Genomic DNA, 19914 nt, shown 5'->3' with positions numbered 1-19914 from the left:
CCAAAAAGTGGAAGTACCACCATTGGTGTTATCCCAACAGTAAGTGCCCTTTCCTACTCTCCCTTTGGCAAGTTTTGACACTATTCCTGACACTATTCTGACTCTCAACTTAACCTGCACAGAGAGCTGCTATGTGATCAGATTTAGAGATGTTCTAAACAGTAAAGGCAAACAATTTGTTTACTTCAGCTACTACCTTCATCAACAATGAACTTGGCTACTCCAGGAAGAGACTTGGGAAAATGACAGAAGGGGAAGGGGGAAAGGGAAATATATAATGGGCAAAATCATTTCTCTTAAAAAATACTTTGGGCCTTTAAAAATCTGAAAACAATGAAATAAAAAGACCTTGTTATATTACACATATGAATGTATTCAGTCTTGTATTTTGTGCACAACTTGTATTTTGATACCTCTGCAGATTAGCATCTCAGATTCTAAGTGGTGACAACACACCAGACCAATTTGACTACACTAAAAAAACTAACAGAAAACCACTGTTTCATTTATAAAACCTTTATGGAGCACAAGGTATATTTCAAAGATTTAAGTAAGTGAAGAAAATAAATTATGAAGAACCACAGATTAATAAAAAATGAAATAACTGAATAAAATTTAGCACATAAAATGCTGCTTATTCCATTGAAAATCAGCTTCTCCATAAAAACAGAAAATTGAGAAAACTTGTTCTACTGTGCCTTGTGAAATACTTTCACGAGTAAAATGATTTATGATAACCAAAGAAGCATCAAAAACATTTGTACGGGCTCAGCTGAAACAGAAAAATGAATTACATAATGCTTCAGTAAAGCCTAGACAGGTCTTCCGACATACCTAATTCTGAAGACTACATGCAATGTCAAGTGCTTTAAAATGTCTGGATTAGGTGATATACCAACTTTTCTAATATTCATATATAGCTAATTCCCTATATACTGCTTTTTCTAAGTCACTTGAATTCTAGGAGCTGCTATGAGTCTAAGAAATAGAAAAACCTCTTTACAAAATCCCATGAAGTCTCGCCCCTTTAAACTCTTCCTGTACAATCTGTGCTGGCTATGATCTAACTCCCAGAGTAACCTTCTCCATAATTTTGCTAGGCACTGAAGTAAGATGAGCCTGTAACTAACAGCATCTTTCTTCTTTCTCTTCTTGAAAACTGGAATAATATTTGCTAGTTTCCAGCTGACTGGGACCTCTCCAAACTCCAAGCCCATTGAAAAATAATGGAGACAGGCCTTGCTCTCCAAGTACCTCAAAGTCTGAGACACTTTCTCACCTCTTCATTAAGCACTTGAGATCCTCCTCATTTGGTCCTGAAATGCCTTCCATTTCTAAGCTTGCAAAGTAGCATTAAAATCACTCAGAACTGTGCCCGTAACTAAATACTAAGCTTTTTGATTCACTGAATTTCAAAAATCTGTTCCAGAAGAATATACCCTTACCCTGTGATGTCTTCCTACTTCTACTCATCATGTCAGCAAAAGGTACACACATTGAACAAGTTCAAAATTTACTCATTAAGTGCTGAAAACTGTGGGCTGCTTCAATGGGCTATTTTACTAAATAAAGGAGGCTTCTATAAAAATCTAATAGATTTTCAACATAAAGAAGGAAGATAAAAGAAGTTTTTTTCTATTTCAAGATGATGCAGAAGACAGTGATGATGCAATTTGGTTTTAATAAAAAACACTAGAAAAATCCACCAAAATACTGTATATTACAGTTACAAAACTTACAAAAGAGTAAAATACACCAAAATTCCAGCAAACTGGTGCTTGGCAGGACTGACTGGAAGATGATTTAGACAACAATTATTTTGATGCTCATTTCCAAAGTCCTCTCTGCTGTGTTACAGCCAGCAGTCCACACAGAGACAACTGAATGTATGACTGCATGGATACAGCACTGGTCAAAGTGATGACTGTGGAGAGATTTCCTTGTAGGCTCACTGGTATCTTTCTCTAATTCAGACATTACAGAGATGAGAAACTGCTCTTAAGCTCAATGTGGAATTTAGTTTCTCCTGTTCTGGTTCAGAAGAAATGGAATTACTGGTTTCCTGCCTTCTTTAGCTAGTGGCCTGCCCTGCAGCAAACATCTACAGACTCTTAGGCATTTCTATCATAGGCACTTCAGACTTCTTGTAAGTCACAGGGGGGCTTCAGTGGCTAACACCATGGTTTTGATTTACCACAGAAGAGCACTTCTACGAAATGGACTGCAGTATACTCACTGACTTGTAAAAACACACCAGCCTACTGTTTTATTAATGTATGTTCATCTTACATATCATTACCCAATTTATAACCCTAGAGCTGACAAAACAATACTGTTACCCAATTTTCTTTCTTTTCACTTGTCTACTAAATTAAAAAAAAAAAAAAAAAGAAAAAAAAAAGTTAATGAAATTTGGCTGTTTCAAGGTACAAATCTTGACAGAATTCTACAGCAACTGGTCATCTAAAGAAAATCAATCTAGGGCACTTCAGGATTCAGAGGGTGGGAAAAGAAAAGGAAAGGGAGCCCACTATCAAAAATATCTAGAAGTTTCAGTCTTCTAGATTTAAAGAAAAGTGGGAGATTCAGCCAGAGTTCTTTGACATAAAGTAAGATTTGTCTAAGGAAAAATAAGAAATTTTTCACTGTAAAAAGGCAAAATCTATGCCCCTTATTTTCTTTACATTCAACGAAGTTTTCCCTAAGTGGGAAAAAGCATACTACTGTAAAATAATGAAAGACTGAACTTTCACACACTGTGGGCATCCCAGCATACCTCCTGAATGGCTGTCATGACAACATGTTGAACTGATTCTTCCATCATCATTATGGTCTGGATGTACTCTGAAAATAAAAGCATTCTGAAATGTCAATGTTGAAACTCAAGTCATAGAAGATAAGATCAGAAGCTGCATCCTTCCTACAAAACAACTAGATGCCATGGATGACACTGAAATGTATAAGCACCAGTCAAGTTCCACCCCATCAAATTCAACAAGATTTTATTGCAAGCCTGTTCAGATACAAATCCAGGCTTATTTGAACTCTACAACAATGAAAAAAGTACATGATTACCTTTTTTCTTCCTCTGGCATCTCACACTTCTGAAATAACTAATTTTATCCTTTTCTCACTTTGTTCCCAAACTGTTCAGGCTCTTGAAGTACACGATCCATGCAAAGGTTGTCCTTTTCTGTAAGTGTAACAGTAACAGCCTGCCTTCCTACAGCATCCTCATTTTAAAGCATTTTCATGTTCATTTTTGGTGTCTGTTCTTACTTCTGTAGTACATCACAAATTAAGTCCCCTCCACTTTTTAAGTTCTCAGCTATGTATACATGTGAGCTACACAAGAGGTACCTTGTAAGATGATACAATAGCCAGAAGAACAAATTTTGCAATTTAGACTAAGTCAAGGATTAAATTACTTGCCCAGTATAGTACAGTTTCTAGTCAAACATCATGTCCTTTATTCTTTTAACTATGTGATTGAGATGTGATGAGAAAGATGCTGGGGAAAAAGTCACCTTCAAGTGGGTAATTTGCTCATGCTGAATCTTGCTCAAAGTACAGACTGTTCTGGAATTTCAAATATGCATTTTTAATGTCCAGACTGAAAGAGTTAAGGGAACTTCCTTATATACTTCAAGATATACTTCCCATTTGAAAAATGACAAATAGTCACCAAAACCAGATAATTTTATATAAAACAGAGATGACAGGAGGTTTAATAAACCAGAGTTATTTATGTACTTGTGGAAGAACACTACTCCTCTTTTAATTAATTGAACAGCCAGATGACCTCCTGGTTAAGAGAACAGAAGTAATTTCAGAAGGAGAAACTAAACTGATTTAGTCACCTAGGAAAACTAGGAAGAGGAAACTAGGTGTAAAGTTAAGATGCATCAAGCAAGAGGAAGACAAAAGGCCTAAAATCCTGGCAGCCATCAAAACAAAACAAAATGAGCTATATCTAGAAGACACACTTATTTGATGCCACTGTCACACAAATACAGTAAAAAAAGTCTTATTTTCCAACACATGACTATGTTTCCTGTTTCAAGTATTTAGAATAAATGCATTTATATATTTGCATTTGCCCTTACCTTCATCTGGCTTGAATAAAGTGTAATTTAAGGTAACTGGTCACAATTTACAGCCTGCACTCAAGGCAAGTTTAGAACATGGGATGCAGCACACTTTAACAAACATCTCCACTATTCATCACATCCTCTCTGGCACCTTCAAGAAAGATGAATGGGTCTCTACTGTACTTGTGCAAGTCTGAATTACAGTCAGTGCCACTTGAGCAGAGAGACAGGAGTCTCCTTCAGGGACTGCTAAAGTGGGATTCAATTGAATGGCAATTGGCCTGAAGTGACTATTTGGATGACCTTATCGTTCCTAATCTTCAGCTGTTGCCCAAAAGGGCATGGCTGCCAGCATTACTTTTTCCTATTTGCCAACCCCATAGAAACATCTCAGAATCTACAGAAACCCAGTTCACACCAGACATATCGTCAGACCAAGCACCACTTATACTGACAGCTTTTGACCATGTAATAAAATCATGCCTGGAATGCATCTCTATAATCAAGAGTTATGCTAAATAATGCAATAATCACATTTTTCCATTCTTAACTATCTTGATCTACCTCATAAACAGTTAAAACGTGTACCCACAAATTTTTTTTCTTTGTAGACAGATTTTTCAGCTCAGCAAATCAAAACTGAAAATATGCATCTTGGAAGTAAATTCAGTTCCAGTCTGAGTCTCCAAAAGCAGTGAAGCTTACACCAAAAAAACCAGTTACTATCTGTACAACAAACTATTTTTTTTTTTTTTAATGTTTATGACAGAAACCCAAGAAAGATAATTTTTCTCCTTAATAGCTGCACAATAACCTAGAAAACATGTTTTCAAAATTTATTACCTTGCTTCTGTTCACAATTCACAGCACATCCCAAGATAAGTTGAAGCATTCTCCCAAGCTCCGCGGCATCAGCATGCTCTCCAATCAGGTTAACATCAGGAAGGGTGAAGTCATTTATCTGCTGCCCTAGAATCTGCATAAAGACAAGGTACATACACGGCTCTATCGCTGCACATATACACATCAATTTCTTTCATACAATGATGATTCAGAATCAACAACAGCAATTCACTCTTACTTTACTATACTTTTGAATACACCCTCAAAACAAACCAAATTGCTTAACATAACATACCACTATAAAATCATACTGTTTGATACAAATAATATTTGGGAAAAGATAAACATGACTGTCTCAACTCACCAGCAACTGCTACATAAACACTTAGCAAGATTATTTCTTAAAGAATTACATGTTGAAACATTAAATGTTTCACCTATACAATACATATATCTAACACTGACAGGTGACAAATATAAGATGGCAAAAAACTCAGATCACTAGGCCTCACACTTTTAGCAAATTTAAGGATATCTGGCAAATCTTACAGCTAAGAAAGCTGTTCCATGGAAGAGAATCTGAGGTAGTAGTACAATGATATGTAATTAAACAGCCCACATGCAGAAAGGAAGAAAAAACCCTGAAAAACAAAAGCCCATGTGACTCGCTATTAGTGTTATCTGATTTATCATTAAAGATCATTAAGGATTAAAGATTGGCAGTAGAAGGAACTAGACAATTCTGCTAAATTGCTCTTTACTGAACAGAGGGTTGAAAATATGAATATGAAATTTAGAACTAAACACATCACTGACACATTAATTGCAGATAAAAAGAAACTGTAACTTCTTAAACAGGGTGCAATAAGGAAACAATGACTATATAGAGGGAATCAGTCATGCGTTTGCTGCATGCTCTTTTTTGTGCAATACCAAAGAAAAACAGAAATCAGGTTAAGGCGTTTACAAAAAACATAGCATATAGGAAGAATACAAAAAACCAAGCTACTGTAAAGTTTAGTAGGGTTGGATTTCGTGGAAGTGTTGTGGTTTCCTTCTGATTATGTCTAGTTCATTTTGTGTTGTGGAACGGTAGGATTTTTAAGCAGTTTTCTCAAAGAATTAACTTCAACACTACTAAAAATCTCTGCATACTTTAAAGGACACAGATTCACTCTTGTTGGAAAAAACTTTCTTTAGGTCAAAAGAATTCTGTGAATACATCAACCACAATGGAAAATATTACCACCTTACAAAGACTGCATTAACAAAACAATGTGTTTTGATTCTGGTATGCATTTATATATTGATCTCTAGTTCCTGAATTTCTTTCAAATGCAATAGTGGGTTTAAGTTAACAGCACTACAGTGACTTCATAGTCACTAACAACAGAACTTCTGTTGAGGAAAGCTGAAGGGAAGAGGTAAATTGGCAGGCACTAGGAAGAAGCCAATGATGTGAAGGTGTGAACGGAGTTTGAAATAAACAAGAGAAAAAAAATAATTTAAATAAAAAGAACCAAAAAACCCCACCAAAAGCTCTGAAAGAAATATGAAGGATAGACTCTATAATAACTATCTTGAGAAAAAAAAAGAGCATTTAACCCATTTTTAAAATACAAAAGAATTATACATTTACAAAAAATTGAAAAGTTTTAGTTCCAGAGCAACAGAGTCTGCAGCAAGATTAACTGAGGCAGAACAAAGCACAAAAGCTATAGCTAACTTAGGCTTCTTGTTCTTCTATTCTTTAACTGACAAGGACAGCAAATGTAGCATTTTTTACTGATTGTTCTTCTGAACGCAATATAAATTTCTGAAGTTTTGAGGGTGAACAATATTAGCATACACATTTTTCAAATGCTTTTAAGTACATCAGGTAAAATCCATATACATATCTATATTTTTGTAGTGGGGAAGGGAATAATGTTGAGGAAAATATAAGCAGAATTCATTAGTAGAATCCAGATTACCCCTACTATCAGCTCCAGCATTGCCTCAGCAGGAAAAAGACAACCTAAACCAAAATCCAGTGAGATTTATAAACATGCAATACCTTTACAGAAATTAATCAGCTTGAATCCACTCAGAACTTGCCTAATAGTAAAGTTTTGACACCAGAGATTTAATCATCATACATACTAACCAAGCAAAAAGAAGCTTGCATCACTTCATCTTACTAATTTTCCACAACAAAAACCTGATCTGTTTCTTTTTAGTGTTCCCAGACATGACCAGCTTGCTTAATCATCACTTTTCAACATTTATTTAAACATGGATACCTTAGCATTTACTGAAGATGACCTAAGACTAAATTTTTCTTTCTGAAGTACTTCAATTGATTAACAAATAACTTAATCTCTGTAGTATTTATGAGAAGACAGTGTTTTGAAACAAGCAATGTCTAGATCATGCATATTATGGATTTTGTGCTGCCACCTGTACAGATCAATTAGTCTCAGACCTATCACTGAAAGCATATTTCAGCTGAAGATTCACCACTGAAAGAAAAAATACTGTTTCCTCTGGAGTAATTAAGTGCTGGGTTTGCTCAAAATAAGAGAGAATGACAAAGACAGCGCCCAATACACCTGAATTAAAATATTTCATGTAAAATCTTAATGTGGGGAGAGGCTAGAAATGCTCTTCACTCAGTCTCCTGAAGAGAAAAGTAAGGAAAAGAGCAAACTTCAGCTGCAAAGGAGGAAGGAAAAAAAATCAGACACAGGTACATTACAGTACATTAGACACAAAGTCCATCATCAAAACATAGTCAGTAAAGCCATCTATTCTTTACATGAGAAAATTTGCGTATCAGGCTTCCCTGGTACTCCTGAGTATTCAATAAAGCAGGTGAGAAGGTTTAAAGAAGGCCAAGACTAGGGAATAGGCCATGAATCACTATATATGCCAAAAGGTTTGCAAGAAAACATCAGAACTTTACCTGCACAATACAATTTATCTTCCACAGGTTAACTACAATACACAATTCAAAAGGCAAGCAGATGAAGATTAGTTAAAATGGCTCTTACCTCATGGTTGTAATCCAGTATTCCTTTTAAAATTTTCTTCAGGTTGCTTACCTATTTGACAAGAAAGAGGAAATACAATAAATACAGAGAGTATTTTACAGAGAAATGATCATAAAGTGGGTAATCATAGAAGAATCACACAAAAGGAGGACATAGTTACATCTAGTTACACAGAGTTAAATTTAGAATCATGAAAGTTATACAAGAGGCCCTCATGACCAGACTTCCAGATGTGATTACAAATCTTTATGAATTCACAGAACCCATTTAAATTTATGAAAAAAAAACACTGTCTTGGATAGGCTTTAAATCAGATCCTATGGCATGAATGTTTTTTAGATACTTGTTTATCTTACTATTATCTTTGCATCCAGAAGTTGAAACATTATTTCCCTCCCTTTCTCTCTTGAAGTATCCTAGTAATCTATTCTCTGCAGAGATAAACCCCTTCTTCCAAACCAAAACCAGCTACTGCTCAATATCATCCTTTAGTCTCAACCCATATAAGTTCAATTTATTGTTTTTCTCATTAACTATTCCTCTTAGCTCTTTTATTTTGGTGCTTGTCATTCTCTGTCCCTCCTCCCAGTTTTTACAAATGAATGTCCTGCCTTACAGTATCTGGCAAAATTTACATTTCTCCAAGATGACTTCACTATACAAAGGTAGCTTCTGTTCACTCACATAACCCACAGCATCAGTTAAGTACCTCCTGCTGTACAGAATGTATGTCACATTCCTCTAGTACTGCATATTGCCCCCTTCCCAGCAAAAATCTATTTGCATCAAGTCTCTGGAAACAGTGTATTTAAAATTACAAAAATGCCCGTGGGTCTCACAGGTGAAATTCAGAGGAAAAAAAGAAAGAATCTTTGAGGAAAGTAACTGCTAGAGATCACCAACAATTACTGTTCGAGTATTTAAGAAATTTAGATAATAGAAGCAGCACACTGTTTCCTGGGACAGAGAAGTGGCTGAGGCAGCTGGGGTTGTTTAGCTTGGAGAAAAGGAGGCTCAGGGGTGACCTTATCACTCTTTACAACTCCCTGAAAGGAGGCTGTAGCCAGGTGGGGGTCAGCCTCTTCTCCCAGGTAACAAGAGATGGGACAAGAGAAAAAGGTTTCAAGTTTTGCCAGGAAGAGTATTAGGAAACATCTCTTTATCAGAAAAGGTTATCAAGCATTTTAACAGGCTACCCAGGACATAACTGAGTCCTTGTGGTGTGAAAAGAGCTGCATAGATGTGGTACTTCCTGAGACATGACTTATTGGTGGACTTGGAAGTTTATGGTTCGATTCTTTGATCTTAAGGATCTTTACCAACCTAAATGATTGTATGACTGAAGTTTAAACAGAATCTGCCAAGACTAAAACCGATATAAACAGGATTCACAAAGGTCTCGTGCTGACAGCAGCACCCACAGTGGAAATGCAATGAAGGCAGAGTAAAACCTCTCAAGTTCTAACCGCCTTTGAAGCCCACCATAAATTTTATGCTCTTGACTGCATTCTAGAAATACCCAGTTAGGAGATTCTGTCCACTGACAGAAATTATTTACCTTTCAAATGACCTGATGGCTGTTAGGAAATGTGATACTCAAATCCAGGGACAAACGCAACACTTCATTATGATCAACAAACAAATTGAGGTGACCAAAGTAAATTCCAGACTCAAGAAAGGAACAGGATACACACACTAGAAGATTTTTGCCAAGAAAATCAAAATGATAACAGTATGATTACCTGACTCCCATTAATCTACTCCCTTTTGGAAAGAAGTGCCAGAAGTTGATACCTTATTAAGATATAGGAACATTCTTACTGTCTCCATAATCACTGAATTTTAAGTCATACAAGAAACAAAAATTCATTTGGACTTGAAAAGTGACTCATCAAATACCCTGACAACTTAGAATGAGAACTGGAGATGCTACATTATAGCATGTATATGAGAACATTTATTGTCACTCCCAAAATGGCATAACAGGCAGTTTACACCTTCTACACCAAAGCACATACTTTTTCTGTACTATTACACACAACACAGCATGGTTCTGTAAGAGCTGCAACTATTTCCTAGGTGCCTGCCCAACAGCAACCAAGACCACCCCTCAAAGGCAACGCATAATCATAACCAAAGTCTGCAACAGATTTAAGAATTTAAAGAAATTAAGAAATTTAATTTTATATCAAATCATCACAAAGAATACTGCACTGATTGGAATATTATTTTCAAACTTGATTAACTAAAATCTTCTGGTTTATAATTTACCTGAGTCTGCTGCAGAAAGAGCCATGGAAACGCAAGGGCCATGTTGCAGAATTTAAGTCCAGTTTACCGATGAGAGCATTTGTGAGGAACCTTGAACTTGAACATAATCCCAAAAAAATGAGAAACCAAATGGAAACCTGTGAAATACTTCTTTCCCCCTCTCCTTGTAAGCATTTTTGAATTAAAACTCCTTAAACACAAAGAGCCACCTTCCTCTATGTAACTTTAATAGTGCTTGGAGTCAAGACACTGAAAGTAAACCAATACTGATCAAAATTCATCATGAAAAAGAGCTTATAGGGCAGCATCCTTGAAAGAAGAGAACAGCAAACAAACTGAAAAAGAAATCTTTGCCATCCCATTTCACCCCACTGTCAATCAACAGTACCAGGGTAGCTTGTTTTTAAGAATTAACTGTCTTTGTACTTTGCACAATCAGACATTTGTGAGGTTAAAGCAGCTTCTTTATACACTTCTTTTAAGACTAAGACTGAGTTAAACTTAACCACGATCTTCAGTATTGCTCAGACAGCTCTCAATTTTTTTCCTAACTTGCTTGCAGTCAATAAACTTAAGATGGTTTTACTGCCCCTGGCAGATAAAGAATCATCATAGGGAAACTACCACTATCATTTTGTACTTTGTAATTGAACTGAGTAGTTCTAGCAATGTTTATGATGTCAAAGCATATGAAACTAAGACCTCAACAGCTAACGAAACCAATAGTCTAAGAAAGTGTTAAAGACAACCAATTAGACCAGAACTCTAAGTCACAGAGGTGACAGTTGTTCAGAATTACTTTTCACTTTCTTAAGCACATAGGAAATCCTAACTGTAGTTAACAATGACCATTAAATTATGTAATGTCAGACCACAACAGACAGAATTGAAGTATTAAACCATTGTTCAGCTGTCAGCCCAGGACCACATGGGATGCCTATTTGCTTGCATCAGCAACCTGAGTTCTTGCTTTTCCATAAAAATATACACGCTACCCTCCCAACACCTTTAATGTTCATTCCCTGCAGCCATACTTCTGCTGGAAAAGATGTGTAGTTTACTGGGGTAAAAAATGACAACTATGCTGTATTTCACTTGAGAAATTTGTTGCTTTGTTTCACATCAGAAAGATGTTGCATCTAATTCACAATAGATGGACCAATAAGTATTTCTAGACAAACCTCTATCCATTTTTAATCTCCTTCCCATCTGAGAATACTGATGCAACCTCAATATTCTCAGTCCTTTGAACACCTATATTTCACTAATACCCACACCAGAGTTGTGTGGGTGTTCTCTATCTTAAAATATCATTACCCTCTCTGCTAACAGCCATCTTGGCTTAGTATAGCACTACATACTAAGCAGACAGTGCTCAGTATGACACTGGCCCTTATTACACAGCATTAACCCAATAAACTGACTGGAATGAAAGCAGAGATCATGTCATCTACCCTCACCGTAAGACTTAATGGTTGCTTGATATTCTCTCCTGGTTTTCTTTTATTCTCACTTGTCATATATAATCTCTATTAATTAATAGAGGACGACTTGCTTACTGTTTCCAGTCTCAGGTTTGTAAGTCTGTCTAGATTTCTCTCTTTACTAATGTAGTTGCGTAACAAAGGGAAAGGCCAATGACGTGGGCAGTAGAAAATGCCCTTAAGCTTGTGATTGTTGACAAAAAGTGAGCATGGGTTATCTAACTTCCTGGTTTTTCTCCAACATTATAGCAGCCAGTCTCCAATTTTGCATTACCCTTATATCACATGTATGACTGAAACCCTGTTTGTGCTGATGGCTCTGTGTAAATTGGCTTCTCTTTTTTAAATTTCAAATCTTGAATAACCTCTGGAAATGTTGCTAGTGCACACTTTCAAGTGGTGTGGGAATTCTTAATCAATAAGCCTTGGATATCTCATTACAGTACATATTTATCCATTTGGAGTTAACAGGTGGGGCAGCGGGTAGGTGGGCAGGGGCGTGTGGGTGTGTGTGCATACACCAAGAAGGGGAGGGAGCATATGTGTTCACTGTACAACTCTCACAGGCATATGGTTTCTGCTTTGAACTGCGTTTTGCAGGATTGTGTCTCATCACTGATTACAGGTGGAACCTAGAGAAAGACTAGGTAGTGAAGGTTCACAAGACCAACACAGCTTGCTACTATAAACATTAATAAAACTGTACCTTAAATTGATGCTGTAGTCTGAATGCCAAAATGAAAAGTTCCGAAGAAAAAGTCAGAAATCAAGCTGAATGTGTTCCCTTTCCTTCCTAAGCTTTCCACACTGAATGAAAGAGGACGGGGGAAAGGGGGACTTTTATGCCATCCCTCAGAGAACCAACAGTTTATTCTGTAATTGCCAAAACTGATGCACACAAATCAAATCAGTAATTTTTTTCTTGATTAGGGAATTTCATTCCTGCAAAATTTTGGCAATCAAATTATTTTCTAAGCTGCTTTTCCTTTTCAGTATAGGTTTTATGTTCATGATGTCATCTTCCTCAGCCATGAAATACTATGTTGTACACAATTTAAATTTGGACTACATAGAAGTGTTCATTGTACATGAGAAAAGAGTTAATAGTAATAGCTTTGCTTTTTTATTTTTGTAAACCATCATAAAATTGCAAAGGCAGCAGCGAAAAGTCTTTTTGTTGCTCAAGGGAAAACACAAACTACAATGTACACTGATGTATGCTATAAGCATGCAATTTTAACCCTGAAGAAATAACAACATTTCTCTACTAAATACAGTAGACAAAGATATGGTTAGCTCTAAGAACCACAATGCTTGCTGAATGGTTCGTATTTTGCAAGCTCCCCAAGTTTTAACATTTCCCTTCTTCTCTCCTGCGCATTGATCAATTTCTCAAGTCTGGCAACTTGCCCTGAAACCAAGACTTTAAAAACATCCCTGTGAGGTTTTTTTCCAAATGGTATAGCAACAGCAAAAACACTGCAGTTATCAGAAAGCAAAATGCTAAAAAAACCAAACTAACCAAACCCGTGCATCCCCCTCCCAAACAAAATCTCAGCCTTATGTTCTTGTTTCTTCTCCACAGAGGACAACAGACAATTCAAAATTAACAACCACATCACTCATTACCTTCTCCCAGGTAAAAAGTGACAGGACAAGAAGAAACTGTCTCAAGTGGCATCATTTAGGTTAAATATTAGGTAAAAGATTTTCACAGAAAGGGTTGTAGACCATCGGAACAGACTGCCTAGCAAAATAGTAGAGTCATCACCCATGGAAGCGTTCAAAAAATGTGCAGATATGGCACTAGGTGACATAATGGGTTGTGGTGACAAGAGTGGCGGTGCTAGGTTTACAGCTGGACTCAATCTTAAAGGTCTTTCCCAAACTTAAAAACTCTATGATTCCATCATTTTCTGAGTACTTCCATGAACAGTGGCTAGGTGGGCTGTACAAGACCTACACTAATTTCTACCAGCCCTCCTAATCACTGCTTCACAAAACCTCCCACACATTACATTTAGATTGTCTTTCTGTGTTTCCCTTCTAGACCAGCTCCTTTACATGGCTCATGATACCAAGAGTTTGTACAAGTGGTGCCTGTTACACCAGATGGTTCTGATGGTGTCAGAGACAAAGAGTGACCACGTTTAGCAACAAGAAAATAATGCAACTCATTATCACAACACATGAGATAATGCAACTATCACTTCTCATGGCACTTAAAGTATAAAGGGAAAGCTATATTCTAGAGTCATGCAACTATGATGCCCACATCTTAAATCCAGTAATGAATATATTTCTAAAAGGAGGTTGTAGTGAGGTGAGGGTCAATCTCTTCTTCTAGTTAGCAAGTGACAGGACAAGAGGAAATGGCCTCAAGTTGCACCAGGGGAAGTTAAAATTGGGTATTATGAAAAATTTCTTCACCAAAGGCATTGTCAAGCATTGGAACAGGCTGCCCAGGGAAGTAGTTAAGTTACTATCCCTGAAGGTGTTTAGAAGGGGCGTAGATGTGGAGCTTAGCATCACGGTTTAGTGTGGACTTGGTAGAGTTAATTTGATCTTAAGACTTTTCCAAGCTGAACAATTCTATAAATAAAAATGCACAGACTGAAGTGCTCCTACAAGCCAGACTTTAAATGAAGGACTGGATGATAGACATTTGGAAAACTAGACTACTAATAATGTTTACTCACATATAAAGAACAGTTGGCAAAGTATAGGATTACTTCCAGATTAAAAAACAAGAGTTAAAGTATCACACATGCGCCTTTTAGTATTCTTCATGAAAAGGGAAGTGGTCCATAAAAATGTATACAAAAAGCTGAATTAGCCACATTTCTTCAACAACAACGGAAAAAAAAAAAGCAGTTTTTAGTTCTTGTTTACAAGGACACTTGAAAAACAAGATGGAATGACATCAGCAAGAAACTGAAATTTGATCTGATGCTTTGCCAACCCAAGTCACATAAGGAAGTTACTAGATTGTTCAGCTTTTTTTTTTTTTTCACACCTGCTAAGCTTTTACATCTGCCAAATTGGTGGGAGACATAAAAATAAAATATTTATTCCTCAAACTCCATACGATAGTTATAGAAGCTGCTGCTCCACATTCAATCAGCTCAAATGCTATTATAACCAACAGTTCTCAGTTTGTTATCCTCCACGTTTAGCAGCCCAGACTTCAATATTCCTTAGGAAAAAAATCCAAAAAAATATTTTACAGAAAAGTAAGACCTTGCATCCAGCTGTTCACTTGCAATTCCATACAATTCTTTGAGAAATTAATTTATATTAAGTGCTCTACATGCCGCAGATGCCAAAGGAGTCCTAAAGGTTTTTTAGGGATCATGTTTCTTAATCAGCAGTCACTCAATACATCCTCATCAATGTACCCTCACTTTTGCTGGCAGCCCTAGTAGACAAAACATTCTAACACATTCCAGACTTCACACAGCTGGTCAGACAGCAGAAACTATGCTGATACATGTTTCCTGGCCCAGTCAAAACATAAACAGCAGTGGTGTGCTCCATCTTTGTCTCAGGCAGCATTCTGTCTCTGAGCATCCCTGCAATTCAGAAAGTGATGTAGACAAGCCTGTAAGTACTACAGCATCTCACAATTTTAGTCTTTCCCCAGATGCTCAGAATGAGTTTTGGCAGCTGGAACAAAATGGTTTTACAGGAAACAAGAACTAACAGTAAATTCTTAACTATTTTTCTTCCCCCAGATTAGTCAGGCTGAAAATGGAAATTTAGAAAAGCACATAGATCATGCTCTGAAGAATACTAGTCAAAAACTACACTAACATCTGCATGTGAGACTGTGTTCTTCACATTCTAAAGCAAAATGTTCCTCATTCATAGTTCTTGTAAATTCTGTCTCCTTCAGGTTTGCAGAGAAGTGCTAGAATGCCTAGCAATATAAATGACCCAGCAAACAGACTATGATTAAAAATCATGCTGAGTAGAATCACAGAAAAAACACGACTTCCTCCCCTAAAACTCAGTAGCTCTGCAGAGCTGACAAAGTAAAGCAACATCTTGCCATTTTTCTTTAAATATATTGCTTATTATGTTCCTATTTTTAACGAGCTGCTTCTCAAAAAAGCTAGTTTTTTAAAAGCTGCTTTCACACTGTGCATCAAAAAAAAATCTCTCATTCAATATTTGAAAAACAAGAGGTAATTAATGTACAAAATTTACTTTAATATTTTCCTTTTAAATCATTAAAACCTGTTTACAAATTCAAAATGTCTTTGCTAAAACTGTATAGGACAATACAACATAAAAAAAAAGTAAGTGTAATTAAACTGGTCTAAAATTCAAAATGCTGTCTATAAAGCAAGATCCTAATACAGAAATGTGAGAATATTTAGACACAATATCATATTAAGTACTGAAATACAGATTCACAGACAAGCAAAGTAAGTCAAATACCTTCAGCCTCCAATTATCTCCCACTTCTGTTTTGATTCTGTTCAGCCAATTTTCATCAAAGTAAGCTGGATCTCTGAAAAATAAAAAGTGAATTCATTAAAAACACATTACAGAAATTTTGAGTACACATTCATCATTAAACTGCTATCTCAGGTTTGAGATAATTTGAGTTAACTACCTCTTGCATCTGACGCATGGCCTGAATATAGTAGTTCAGAATCCTGTTACTACTCACTTTTCTAAAAACTTTCACCCTCTTGACAGCACAGCTTCATTTGTGTGCCATGAGCAGCTTATGCTTTTGAGGAAGCTTCTTTGTATTTTGAATGCATCTTGCCAGTTTTCCCCCCATAAGTCCTGCTTCTTAATTTCTCCTCTGGTGTTGCAGCAATATTTACTTGCATTTCTTAAAATCGTTACAAATTATTATTTTTCCACACATTATGGATCCCTACCATTGCACACTGCTTACAACTATTCAGCTTCTAAAATAAAAGCCTGAAACTGAACAATACATATGCTGTCTTGATAGAGTGAAAAGAGCTAGGAAGCATCACTGAAGTTTTTATGACTAAGAACACATTTCACTACTTCATCTACCAAACACTATCAGTTTTTGAAATCCTCTTTTCCCAGTAACCCTACACACATCTTTTTGTGAACACCCTTCCTCAGAAATTTTTCTATCCTCTGCACTTTTGACAAGGCAATCAGGAAAAAGAACAGAGAACTATTTCTGTTTCTGTGGATAACTTCTCCCTATTCATTTCCCTCAAAGCATCTTCCACAAGCTGCTTCTTCAAGACACCTCCTGAGACTCTCTCTCCTACTGCCAAGCTCCAAGATCCTCTAAAAGGCTAACATTTTCTACTGCTCAATTTAGTCAAATTTTCCCTTTATCATAGAGAATTTTGAAAATGATATAATCAGAATTAAGGAGAAATAATGTCCTATATATAACTAGTTTTAAAGGAGTAGGAAAACATAAGGAAAGGCTTATATTTCATCCAACATATGAAGTCAATAAAGCCAGAATAAAAAAAAATACCTTTCTATTGTTAGCAAAATGCTCTTAAGAGTTTGTGTTACAGTTTCAGGTGAAGTATTCTATTTTCTGGACTTATACTGCTGCATTTGCCACTGATTACTATCAGATTTACCGCTGCACCTTCTACATATAGAAGGGTTTTGGACTGAGCTTTTTTTTCAAGGGCAGGATGCCATCAGATCTTTTTGGCAAAACTTCAAGAGAACTCTGAATATGCCTGGAGAGTCAAATAACATTCATATCATATATACTGTAAACCAGCAATTACATCAGAACTTTTACTAGAGCACAAACTTTGCAGCCACATTTTGCATCTGATGCACAGTACATGCTGTATTCCATCTTCTCTACAGTGTCTTCACAATATATCAAGGTCTGCAAGCTGTATTACAATTACAATACACAGCAATGGAGGAAGATTACAAATAGCAATGTTTCTCTACTGACACATTTTCATTGCTATTTTTACACACTTTGTTACAGACTCTGGTGAAGATTACAGCACATTTCGTTTCCCTTGACATGGCATCTGCAAACATATATCTGGAAGAACAGCTTTAATTACTAGTTAAGTTGATGACTCCAAATTACTTCCATTCAAAAACAGTACAGTTCTAGCACAGATGACAGAATCTTAAATTACGAAACAGAAAAAGTAACGTCTTATCCAGACTATCATCTGATTTTGGAATATATGTTTTCAAATAGCTTTCAAATGGCCTCTCTACCACAAGAAGACAAGTAAACTTAAGAATGACTTTGATTCAAGTATCTCTGACACAAGAAAAAAGTTTACATTCAGCTTTTACATGAAACAAATAGCTCTCCTTGCAAAAAGCTTTAATTAAAAAGCCTTCATTTACCTAATTTCCACTCAATCACAACAAAATCATCTGGACACTAATGAAAAGAATGATAGTTCAAATCCCATTTTAGGTGTGGGGGTTCAAAAAATACCCTAATGACTGTCAAATGGGTCTTCTGGGAATTGCCAATACACAAATAAGCTAACTTAACAACAGACTGACAATTATAAAGTATTTATGCAGCTGAGAGAGAAAGCAGGTATGACCTGTGCTTCCTCAATAAAACAAAAAAAACAACCAAAACCCAAAAACCAACAGGACTTCCTTAAGGAAGTATCTTATAATTTTAAGGGTTGCACTTGGCCACTAACATCTTCAGCTGCTTCAAGGCTGTAGTGCCATAAATATGTCAATCCTTGACATATACCATTTTCATGGTAAAAAATGGTTCTAGGAAACAACATGGGTAAGTATAAACAACATCCCACAAGTAAAATTATTATTTGGACTGACTGGGTAGCTGATATTTCACACCCAGTTTTCAACAATAACAGCACAAATAAGGGAATCAGCTGAGGAATGCTAACAAGACTTCAGAGTTAGGTCCATCTTACTTCACTCTGAAAGCCTGAAATTCATCAGAAACCAAGCAGCTTTTCTCAGCTCCTACTGTAATAAAAGGAAGACATGGACCAGCAACTGTCTTTTACAGTTTTGATGAAAGTCATAAGCTACCTAAACCCTGATATACATCATCAGACATACTTAAGGAAGGTCCCTGAGAAATAAATCTAAACTCAGTGTCGTAGTCCTCTTCCACAGATCCATCTGTTTTTTCATTTCTATGTATACAAACCTCATGGAAGCATCCAAGGGTCCAGCAGCTGATAAGAAACCCAGCTGAAATCAGTATCATGTAACAATGGTCAAAGTAGCACCAACAATTCTTTTCAGAGAACCTTCATACGGGTTACACAATAATTAATAGCACACAGCAAAAACACTTTGCCAGGAACACAATAAGCAGAAAAGCAAAAGGCTGGGTATCAACACCAATCATATCTAGAATGATCATCCTTTCCTCAACCTCATTACCATTATAATTTTCTTTCTCTTCAAATATCTCATTGAAGTTCATTACTAGTGTCAACCGCAATGCTCTCTATATATAACAAACCACTAGAAATCAAACCTGAAATAAAAACTTTTCCACAATAACTTCTAAAGATACTTTTAAAAAGGGGCTCTCAGATGTTAGATCGTTCACAGCCCTTGCTGCAAACAAGTCTATATTTCACGTATTCACTATATTTTTGGAGATCAGGATTCAATTAAATTCAGGCCACCTTAGGCCATTTCATTTGGAAGCAACAGCGTTCTTCTTACAGTGTTTGAAAAAGCACCACCTAAGCAAAAATGAAAATGCATGGCTGAGAAGTGAGCGGCTATACTATCAGAAAATTAACTGGAGCATCTTCATTGCCCCGAGATGATTCATACATTAACTCAGTATTTGAATTCAGTAAGTTCCTGAGCCTAGATCCAAACTTATACAATCTCCAGCACTGGCTAACTTTCAGGTTTAGAAAGGTATTTGTGTATCAGTTTATTGCTGCCTACTATCTCAGTAGTACCGCAGATAACTGGGACTTTTCTTCAGAGCAGAAGATACTTGTGCTGCTGCTAATGCTCTATCACTTCATGTGATGTTTTCAGCAGTGCTCATTTATACCATCTCCATCTTATTTTGTATGCAAATTTTCCTTTATTTAAGCAATCATCTCTCTCCATCACAGATGCCAAGAGACAGAAATACTCTTCTGAAGAAAACCAACCCACAGAGCATGTAGTATAACTCATGATTATTACTCATTTTAACAGTGGTACAGAGTAAGG

General features: G+C 36.3%; 1 protein-coding gene across 6 annotated transcripts in view; it reads right to left on the bottom strand.

Annotated features, from left to right (window-relative positions):
- HOOK3 (hook microtubule tethering protein 3) overlaps positions 1–19914 on the bottom strand; it is an 87170-nt gene that overhangs the window by 47345 nt on the left and 19911 nt on the right. For 5 of the 6 annotated variants that reach the window (XM_038124094.1, XM_038124095.1, XM_038124096.1 and 2 more), the window contains exons 3-6: positions 16165–16237; positions 7967–8017; positions 4935–5067; positions 2777–2844 (exon numbers count right to left, since the gene is read on the bottom strand). In XM_038124094.1, the coding sequence (XP_037980022.1) occupies positions 2777–2844; positions 4935–5067; positions 7967–8017; positions 16165–16237 (325 nt within the window). Of the gene's footprint in view, positions 1–2776; positions 2845–4934; positions 5068–7966; positions 8018–10237; positions 10334–16164; positions 16238–19914 lie in introns of all 6 variants that reach the window. The other variant, XM_038124099.1, reaches the window with a different exon arrangement.

The sequence above is a fragment of the Motacilla alba genome, chromosome Z, assembly GCF_015832195.1.
Source record: "Motacilla alba alba isolate MOTALB_02 chromosome Z, Motacilla_alba_V1.0_pri, whole genome shotgun sequence".
Taxonomy (NCBI): Eukaryota; Metazoa; Chordata; class Aves; order Passeriformes; family Motacillidae; genus Motacilla; species Motacilla alba.
The sequence above is the reverse complement of the archived record's forward strand: the minus strand, read 5'-3'. Positions and strand labels throughout refer to the sequence as shown.